At 46.0% G+C, this 10,314-nt stretch overlaps 1 protein-coding gene across 1 annotated transcript; it reads right to left on the bottom strand.

The window, feature by feature from the left end:
• Positions 1 to 1,132: 1,132 nt before the first annotated feature.
• Positions 1,133 to 10,081, bottom strand: R3HDML (R3H domain containing like; the record flags this gene model as incomplete). The annotated part of the gene is made up of 5 exons (XM_082857080.1): positions 1,133 to 1,582; positions 5,235 to 5,350; positions 6,498 to 6,630; positions 6,731 to 6,849; positions 9,824 to 10,081. The coding sequence occupies 5 exons, from the start codon at positions 10,079 to 10,081 to the stop codon at positions 1,483 to 1,485; spliced, it is 726 nt and encodes a 241-aa protein (XP_082713206.1). The 3' UTR covers positions 1,133 to 1,482.
• Between the last annotated feature and the right edge of the window lie 233 nt (positions 10,082 to 10,314).

Here is a 10,314-nt window from a genome sequence, read left to right as displayed (position 1 = left end):
AGAACAGCGTCCTTGTTTTTATTTCACTGCTGGGCACTTCTGCTAAGCCTCATTTTTCTTAGTTGTAAAAATGGAGTGATAATACAGACACATGCACGTGTGATCTAGCTGATGTACCTGGTGCAAAGGAGGGTCTGAGGGGCTGTTAGCCCCTCCCCTGGCCTTCCTCTTCAGCTGGTTTCCCCTCACTCCATCTCCCCTACTCCATTTCCCTCTCTTTTGACCCTCCTGAGAGCTGAGACAGGGACCAGAAAGAGCCATTGCACGGGATCTCAAAGGACTTTATTGAGGGCGGAGGGAGGTGGTGTTGATACGCACAAGACAGTAGCCCAGGTGGGAATGACCAAGAGGGAAGAAAGCCCACTCCGTTGCCAATGTAGGGACTCTGGGGGAAGGGGGCCTGTTTTCCATTCAGGTCTTTGAATGGAGCTCTCTCCAGCCAGGCAGGGAGTGGGCCCCAGCTGGAGGGCAAGGTCTGAGAGAGATTTTACTATCCCTAAAGACAAAAGGACTTCTGTGTGTTACGATAACTGGGTGGGGTGGGGTGGGGAGAGGGGAAATGGTTTCTGGGAATGAGAATGAGATTCCGTGGGAGAAATAAGGAGGGTGAGGGAAAGAGAGACAAGTAGGTGAAAGAGAGACAGCAAGGCAGAGAGAGTGACAGGAAGAATAAAACGCTGAAAGAGGGAGTTCCTTAGACCAGCTTTGGCTTTAGCCTCTCAGTTCTGACATTCAGAGAGGGGCCTGGAACAGCCTGAAGGGATTGTCAGAGCCTGAGCTTAAACCTGGGTGCTTTCGTGGACAAGGACGAGCCGTGCAGCTCTCAGTAAGTCACACCCCTTCACTAAGCCTCAGTATGCCCATCTGTAAAAGGGGTGCCTGGACCCTGCGGTGGCTCCAGTAACATACACCGTGGGTGGGGTGTCCATATGCTAATTTCAGTTATTTTTTAAAAGCTTGGAGCTGAAATGGTCCCATCTTAGAGAGGGAGACCACAGGTCCTCAAAGGCTGCCCAGAAGCTGGTTGGCTATTATTGGATGAATGAAGGTAGGCTTCAGGATAAAGATTATTTAATAAATACCTTTTATTGGATGGAAAAAGGCTTGTGGATTGGAGGCCTGAGAGTCACAAAACTGCTGCCACTTCTCCTTCCAGCCCTGGCTCTGGGAGAACTGAGTCAATTAAAGATGGAGGCCTCTTTCCCGGAGGCCGGAGGAAAAAAGAGATGTAACAGGTAAGAAGGAAGGCAAGCAGGTTGTTTTCTTCCGGCACATGCTGGACATTTAGGAAATGGAATCAGCAGGGAAAATTCAGACTGGTGAAGTAAGCCCAACTCATGTCCTTAAAAAAAAAAATCGAAAAAAAAAAAAATCGCTTGACCCGATCTTTGGGAAGGGACTCTTGGAGGGTCAGGCCCAGCTGGAGCCTTGCCAGAGACCAGGGAAAATTCAGAACCACAGCAGCCTGTTGGATTTGAGCCCCTAGAAGCACATGTTGCTGTTGCAGCTGCCTCGGTAGCTGGGAGGGCAGGCAGAACACGGCCTCCCTTTCTTGTATGGTGCCTCGCCGATCCAGTTGCCCCTGGAAGAGAAGAGGTCCCAGGGAGGCGGGGTCGGGGGACAGTTACATGGAGTCACCTTCACAGAGGTTTCCAAATCTCAGCACTGCCACTGTCTGGCCCTGTGACCAAGTCACACCTGCAAGCCTCAGTGTCTTCATCTGTAAAACCAATAGAAGACTTCCCTCCCACACAGGGATGCAGCAGCAGATCAAATAATGGAGCTATGTGCGCATGCCTCTAGCACCTCACCTGGCAGATAAGTGACTCCCCAGGACATGCTGATTTTCTTATTCCTTCCACCCCACCCTCACCTCCCAGCACAAACACCCCCCTCCCCTCCCCAGTGGGCAGATCTGAGTTCTGGTCCTGGATTCTGCCACCTGCCAGTTGGTGACGGAATAAACGACCTCATTTCTTGAGCCTTAATTTTGTCCTCTGAATAATATAAATAAATGAAATGGTGTCCATAAAAATTATGTGAAAACACTTTGTAACTTATAAGGTGGTATGCAAATGAGAACTAGAATAATTAGATACTGGGTATAATTCACTCATGGGGGACATGCCCATGAAGCCTCTTTGAGGCCACTGCTGTACATTTATTTCTTCAATGGCCTTATCCCAAATCCATCCTACCTGCTCCGGAGTTAATCCTCTCAATGAACCACAGCCTTTAGGGAGGAGGAGGGTAGAGAGCCATTGCCTTAAGGTTACAGATTTTCTCTTTGGAGTGATGAAAACATTTTGGAAATAGTGATTAATGCCACTGAGTTGTATACTTAAAAATGGTTAAAATGGCAAATTTTGTGTTACATATATTTTACCACGATTGAAAAAATGAATAACGTAATATACCCAAAACCCATTGAGTTGGACACTTCAAATGGGTAAGTTGTATGGTATGTAAATTATATCTCAGTAAAGCTGTTTAAAAAAAAAGAACAAACCTTCATCATAATCATTCTCCTGCTCAAGAACTTTTAGTGGCTCCCCATTGCCTGTGCAGGGGTTGGAAATGTAAAGGGCCAGAGAGTAAATATTTTAGGCTTTGGAGGCCAAATGTCTTTATTGCATGAAAGCAGCCCTAGACGGTACGTAAACAAATATCGTAGCTGTGTTTCAATAAAACTTTATTTACGAAAATAGGCAGGAGGCCAGATTTGGGCTGTGGGCTGTAGTTTGCTGGCCCCTAGCTTATGAATCACGTCTACAGCTTTCAGTCAGGCCTTCCAGACTGCTCTAGCAGCAAGTGGATGCAGCTTACACACCTCATCTTTCCACAACTCGCTTCTCCATCCCAGCCCACAGATTTCTCTTTTCCCCCCTCTTTGTCTTCTCAAAGCCTAAAATCACTCCCCCAGTTCTTGCTAAGAGCTACCTAATAATCTCACCGCTGGCCTGTAGTGTTAGTTACCTTTCAAGTCCCAGTGCCTTATTTTCTCACACAATAAACAAACACTCCTTGTGGACAGAAATGGAATCTTTTTCCCCCAAAAGTGATTGTTGAAAGACTGTAAGTAAAGTCAGCCAAAGTGCTTAGAAAAGTACGCATTTCTGGTTTCATATGGGTTCATTCATTCATTCATTCAACAAACACTTCCAGAGCATCTAGTGGGCATCAGGACTTGTGCCAGATGCTGTGAGTCCACCATTTTCAAAAGGTGCTCCCGGAGCGAAAACATATGCATGTTTGTAAGTACATAAAAGATCTCCAGAAGGTTATGCAAGAAACTTACAGAGGGGAAGTGTGGGCAGGGGAGGGAGACAACATTCTGTGTTTACCTGTTTTCATACCCACTGAATTTTATAGCATGTACATCAGTATAAAATGTAATAAAATTTTAAACAATAATAAATAAATATATCAAACGCTACCAGTTTTTCCAACAGGAAAAAAAAAAGGTGTTCCTGGAAGTTTGGGGGCAGGGAACGTGGGTGGTGGAGACACCAGGGGTGATGGAATAAAAGTCATTCTTTTTTTGTTTAATTTAACCACTTAGAAAAGAGTTCTGCTTAAAAGAACAAAGGTTTGAAATCACTGTAGTAAAAGGATACCAAAATGAATCAGATCTATTTCCTGCCCTCAAAGAGTTTATAACCTAGTTATAATCCTGGCCACTATTTATTTAACATGTACTATGGGCAACTATGTACCAAGATCCTCTGTGAGCCAGGTAGCATTAGCCCTATTTTAAAAGAGGAGACTAAGATCCAAGGAGATGAAATGACTTATCCAAAGTCCTCAGTGTGTACACGGTAGAGCTGAGAACCAAACCCAGGTCTAGTAATAAGAATAAGAACCAACATGTATTCCAAAATTATTATGAGCCTGGGGACATTACCTGGGTCAGCTCACTTAATTCTCTCAACAATTCTATAAGTAGAAACCATTTTACTCCCATTTTGTAGATGAAAAACAGGCATGGAGAAGTTGAATCACAAATCTGAACTCTGACAGTCTTGACTCCAGAGCCTAAAAATCTTAACAACTATATGGTTAATAGTCAATGTTTCAAAAATTCAATATGTCAGCAAACTGGAACAGTTCCTTAAGCTGTGTGTGATGGAATTTGCTTTGTTGCATTTTTCCATATCTGAGAAAGCTGGGCTGCATTATGACACTTTGTCAATAGATGTCTCCATCTAACAAATATCTTGACTTGAGAATCTGAGTTTCGGCTACCAGTAACTTCCAGAACATCAGGATAGTACAGTAGATAGAATATGAAATCAAAAGACTTGTGTTTCAAACAGCTCTGCTACTTATTGGCTTTGTGACTTTTGGTAAATTACTTAACCTCTCTGATCCTCAATGTCTTAATCTGTAAAAAGGGTAAATATTTTCCCAGTGTCCTTCCCTTTTTCCTTCTTTCTCTCTTTCATCTCTTCAATGAGATAATAAGGGAAAAGTGTATTGTAAATGATCAAGAGCTACGTGAGAGCAAAAGGCAGTTATGACTATGTAATCTTGAAACTCTGAATATCATGTTTACTTAGAATTTGTTCCCGTTTGTGTATGAGAGTCTGTAATCTGTTTTGTATGAGAATCTGTTGCAAGTTTGTATACTATACATTGGATGGGAACTCCTATCCCCCTTTCTCTGTGTTTCCAGGAGACTAGGGGTCTCAAATTTCATATGAAGACCACTCTTGACCTCTCTCCCACCAAGCTGACTGGAGAGTCTGGAAAAAGCAGCTGAGCATGCTCATTGCATCCTTCCTTTCTTTCCTATGGGACCTGCCTGCCTGTAGGGAGCATGTATTCTTGGTTGCTCTATTTCTTGTGGGAAGCTTACAGGGCCTGGCACTGCACTTAGAAGAGGCCTATGATTGGCCAATGTTGCCTGTCAATGGACATGAAGGTCTAATTCAACAGTGAGATATTTGCAAGCCCACTTGGCTGGCAGACCTAAGCCACATTCTCCACTGTTGGCTTCATCAGGGACATTGCTTATGCACCTGCCTTGGTCCTCCGTCTATCTCCCAATCGATTCTGAAACTTGGGTAAAGACAAAGGATTCTTAATTGACTCTAAAACCTGGTGTTCAGGTTATTTAGAACGGAGGAAAGCAGGGTGTCCTGTATGTCTTCCATTTCTGAGAATCCTGCCCACTCCACCTCAGGGTCCACCCTCCTGCCCCAGAGCCCCCTCTGCCTCAGAGCTGCACTCACTTAATGGCGTAGTTGCAGACCAGGTACACAGCCTGGTGCCAGGTGCTGCCCAAGACATGGATGCTGCCACAGGTGTGGATGGCACAGCCCAGCCGGTTGGAAGATGCCCACACCATCTGAGGAGGGACAAAGACAAAGGAGGCTGTGAGAAGGACTTGGGGCTGAAACGCTCTTGGGCTTGCTCTGTCAGGGTGGATGCATTAGATAAGGTTTTCCTGGGGGAGGCACCTGTCTCAGGGTGAGGGGACTAGAGGCATATTGTACTATAATGTTTCTCAAAATTTTTTCCACTATAACCAACAGTAAGGAATACAGTTATATATTGTTACCCAGTGTACCAACACACACACACACACATACACACACACATACACACACCCTTACCCCGCCTCAAACAATTTGAACAAAAGTTTTATGAGTCAATATTTAATCTTATCATATAGAATGATATATGCTAATATGTTCTATACCTTTCAATTAGATTTCTTTCTTTCTTTTTTTCCCCCTAGTGACCAGTGTTTGAAAATCATTGTCATGCTGGAAGTTAAAACACAAACTTTGGAGTTAAACAGCCTTGGATCAGAATCTCAATATCACTAGCTGTGTGACTTTGATCAAGTCACTTAACCACTCTGTGCCTGGTTTCTCCTTTGGTAAAATGGAGGTAATAATATTTCATGGATGTCAGGAAGGACTTTTGGTTTAGGCCTCACATTTCCTAGGGGGTCTCAAGTTTCAGTTTTTGACATTTACTGCAGATGAGTCACAGAGAGATTGGCAGGCCTGAAAGCAGACATTTTCCTACCATTGAAAACTTCTGGTCCTATTTCTTGCAACATTATACTGCATTGTATTTTTATGTATAATAAGTGGTAACAACTTCAATATTAGCACTCAAAATATACTACAATCTTTTGTAATCTTATTTGGCGTTTCTTTTTTTAAGACACAGGAGCCTTAGAAAATAAAAAATACTAGAAAATGTTTGGACCTATTGAAATCAAAGGCAGTCTTGAACTTGTCAGACCACACATCTCCGTTTTGGGGTCAAACAATATGGTCTGCCGACCTAAGATCCTCAAAACAAGATCTGGTTCAGCTCAATTCAATGTACACACAACTTACCAGGAACAGGCTTGTTATGTAAAAGGAAGTCTGTTAAGGGCCTCTGTTTTATTTCTAATTGCTGTCCCACCACATTCGTTTTCTTCTAAGGTAGAGGATTTGTTCTCTCATCAGCCTTACATCCCAACAAAGGTGTACCTGGGTATAGTGAGAGCACACAGGGCCACTGCAGCGCCAGGGGCAGCGCGGGGTACAGTCCTTCGGAGCCGGAAACAAGTAATGCCTCTTCTCCTCAGACCAAGACTTCACGAGATCCACCACAGAGCGGTACCTGCAGAGGCGGAGAAGATAGAATAAAAGTCACTCTGCCATCAGCGTGCTCAGTGACCTTGTTGAGTGATGGAGTGAAGGAAGGGCAGAGGTTCACTCACCGGCCAGAATGGATGGAGAGGTTCTGGCCCACGTATCTCAACAGCTGTGAGGGCCCGTGGGCCCAAATGCACTGGGTGGCCCAGGCTTCAGCGGACCTGGCCAGCCGCTCGTCCCAGACCTGGGAAAAATAAAGGTCATGAAATTCCCTGGGGGAACGAACACCATCATTTCAACAGTGTCTAGAGATGCGCGTATACATGGTACGTTGACTCCCCATCTCCTTTGGAACCCTGCAACAAATCCACTTGATAAATTAAAACACTGAGGCTCAGAGAAGGTCTACGACTTCAAGGTCAACGGCAAGTCCATACCAGAGCCGAGACCCACGCCTAGGTCTCTGACTCCTAGTCCAATGCCCTTTTTCCTTCACTGGACTTCAAGCTTGGGGCTTTCTGCTCCGAGCGGGGTCCCAGGGTATTGGCCTAGGAGTTCCCAGCAGTCCCTAGAAGTGACTCAGCCCAGAGTGATGGGAAGAGAATGGATTTTTAATTTTATTTATTGTATTTTTTTAATGTGTTTATTTATTTATTTTTTAAAAGATTTAATTTTAGTTATTTTTGGCTGCGTTGGGTCTTTGTTGCTGCGTGTGAGCTTTCTATAGTTGCATCGAGTGGGAGCTACTCTTCCTTGCAGTGCACGGGCTTCTCATTGCGGTGGCTTCTCTTGTTGCGGAGCACGGGCTCTAGGCGTATGGGCTTCAGTAGTTGTGGCGCACGGGCTCAGTAGTTGTAGTCCACGAGCTTAGTTGCTCAGTGGCATGTGGGATCTTAGTCCCCAGACCAGGGCTCGAACCCGTGTCCCCTGCATTGGCAGGCGGATTCTTATCCACTGCGCCGCCAGGGAAGTCCCCAATGTGTTTATTTAAACATTAAAATTTTTTAATTTAAAAGGTTCTTTTTTTAATAGTGAAAACATGAACAAATTTAATATGTAAGATGTTTGAAGGAGGAAAAGTGGAGAGTCTTTCATCCCCATCCTACACTAGTCCCTCCAGCCACCCTGACCCTGGAGGCAACAGTCACTGTGAGTTTCTTGTGTCCTGTTCCAGAAATATTCTACACCTGTAAGTATATTATATATGCACGTATATATTTATATATGTAATTATATATCTTATATGGTATATACATGAAATAATTATATATTACATACATACAATAATTATATATATATGAAGTTTTTTGACAAATGGCAGGACTCCAGGCATTCTATTTGGCCCCTTGCTTGTTTCACTTATCCAGATGGGTTACCTTAATGATGCTTCCACATCAGTACATAGAGAATACCGTCCTCATCCTTCGTAACAGCTTCTTAATTTTCCAATCTCTGAATGCTCCAACTCTTATAACTTGAAAAAGCATCACTTCAAAAAATAATACTAGTTCCCTTCCACTCTGACTTCCTGGGATTCTGAGATATTATTCTTTTATTCGGTTCATCTGTTCATTCAGCAAATATTGAACAAGGACTCACAGTCTAACAAGGAAATGAGATGTTAAACAATCATTACAGTTGGCGGGTGTGAGAATGTGAAACGGGACCTGGTCTTTCTTGGAGCCAGGGAGGGAAAGGGCTCCTTAAGCAAGGGACGTTTAGCCAGATACTGGTCCTGTGGACTGAAGATAGCTAGTGAAGCAATGGCGATCCCCAAAGAGGGGTCCAGACATCTGCCCAGAGATGTTGGACTCATCCATTTTTAGGGAAAGCAAGGAATGTTTCCTTCGTGCCACAAAGGGGTGAACTGAGGTAAGGGCCTGCAAACATCAAACCCACACTCACTGACACTCCTCGGGCCCCTGGTGAGCTGTCTAGCTCTCTCTGTCCTACAAAGCATGCAATAATTAAACACCTGTTGTGGGGAGGGCCTCGCACACAGGCTGGTGCTCAATAAATGTGTCATTGTTTGAAAACTAGAAGGGCTTCTACACGCCAGTCACTGTGTTAATCAATGGATGAGTCAGTTAATGAACAAATAAATGGCTCCCCCACCGCGAGCTGCCTGCCATTTGGGCTCCTATCCCCGCCCCTCCCAACACCTCATTGCGACCTGATGTCGTCTTACACGTAAATTTTGTGGTTGATCTTTGTTTTCTATCATCCCCACTAAAATGGAAGCTCTGTGAGGGACGAGACCTTGTCCATCCTGTTCTCGGCAGCGTCCACGAAGCTTAGCGTGGTGCCTGGCTCCAAGCAGGAGCTGGTACGTAAGTGAATGGACACACTGTAAAAGTATAAGCATTTGCAGGCTGTTGAGGGAGTAGGTATTTGTCTTAGAGGGGGCAGGCCAACAATCCCTTTGCCTAAAGTAATCTGTGGCTGGATTGGAAGCCTATCTCTCCAGGCTGGTTTGGGACAATGGTCCTGGGGGAGGGGCTGCGATAAAGAGAAAGGTTCCCTCCTCCCCTCCGGAGTCTGGCTTGTGGGGGGCTGGGGTGAGAGCCCCCCACCCAGCCTCTTTGAAGGAAGACATCCCAGCTGCCTCTGCTGGTCAGCTGCTGTTTCTCCTCAGCCTGAGACCCCCCCACTCCCACCCCAGGTACCAGACCCCATCTCTCCAAATTCTACCTCCACAGGCTTGCTGAGGACAGTTTGGGTGTGTCCATCAAACCCCTGGGGCAAAGAGACAATGGCAGGGAAAGCTCCAGGCACCCGCCCCCTGCGGCTCCCTGGCTGGAAGCCAGAATTCTTGGAAAAGGTATTGTGTTAGTTAAGACAGCTTTAGCAGCTGGCAGACCTGGGATGCAATCCCACCTGGGTGACCTTCAGCAAACTAATTCTCTGCATCTTGATTTCTTTATTTGGAAAATGGAGATAATTCCCACCTTGAAGCAAGAGGGTTACACGTAAGTGCCTGGCGCACAGGAGATGCTCCATAAGTCACAGTCCTCTGCTCCTGCCTGCAGAAAGGACTTATATAACCACCTTAGTTTTCTCATCTGTAAAATGGGCAGACGAATTCCTGCCCATTCCACAGGGCCCAGATGCCCAGATACTAGCTAGTGAGGCCAGGCTCGTGAATGGTCCAGTCTTTCCAGGACACTGAGCGGACTGACGTTTGCTGGGGGAGGCACTGGGAGGGCATGGGAACTCACCATATACTCCATGTTGGCGGCAGGTGGGTGCACACTGGCCCGGATGTGGTTGTGATAATCCAATAAGGCACTCATGTCCCGGGCAGAGATGTGGCGCTTCCGCCGGTACCGGGGAACCCCCAGGCCAGTCAGGGGTCTCACAGCTGTGCCCTCGGTCTGGGCCAGTGCCAGGGTGGCATTGGGCATCAAGGCGTTCATTGTCTGGCCTGCCCAGAAGAGCAGGCCTGCCAGGCCCACGGTGCCAGGCAGCAGGGGCATAGCTGGCTGGAAGGGTCACACGTCTGGCCTTGTGCAGTCAGAGCCGGCTGCCTGGAGGGGGTGGTCATGAGGGCACCAAACCCTGAGTGCTCTCCAGCATTACCACCCCAGAGGATGCTATCTACTGGGAACTTGGCAAAGACCTCCTGACTTGGCTCTCGTCCAGGGGCGCAACACCCCATTCTTCCCACCCCAGTGGACTAAGTGGATGGGGCAATGGGAAGAAATGCCCA

This window comes from Leucopleurus acutus, assembly GCF_964270905.1.
Source record: "Leucopleurus acutus genome assembly, chromosome: 16".
NCBI lineage: Eukaryota > Metazoa > Chordata > Mammalia > Artiodactyla > Delphinidae > Leucopleurus > Leucopleurus acutus.
This window is presented reverse-complemented; position numbering and strand designations above follow the sequence as displayed.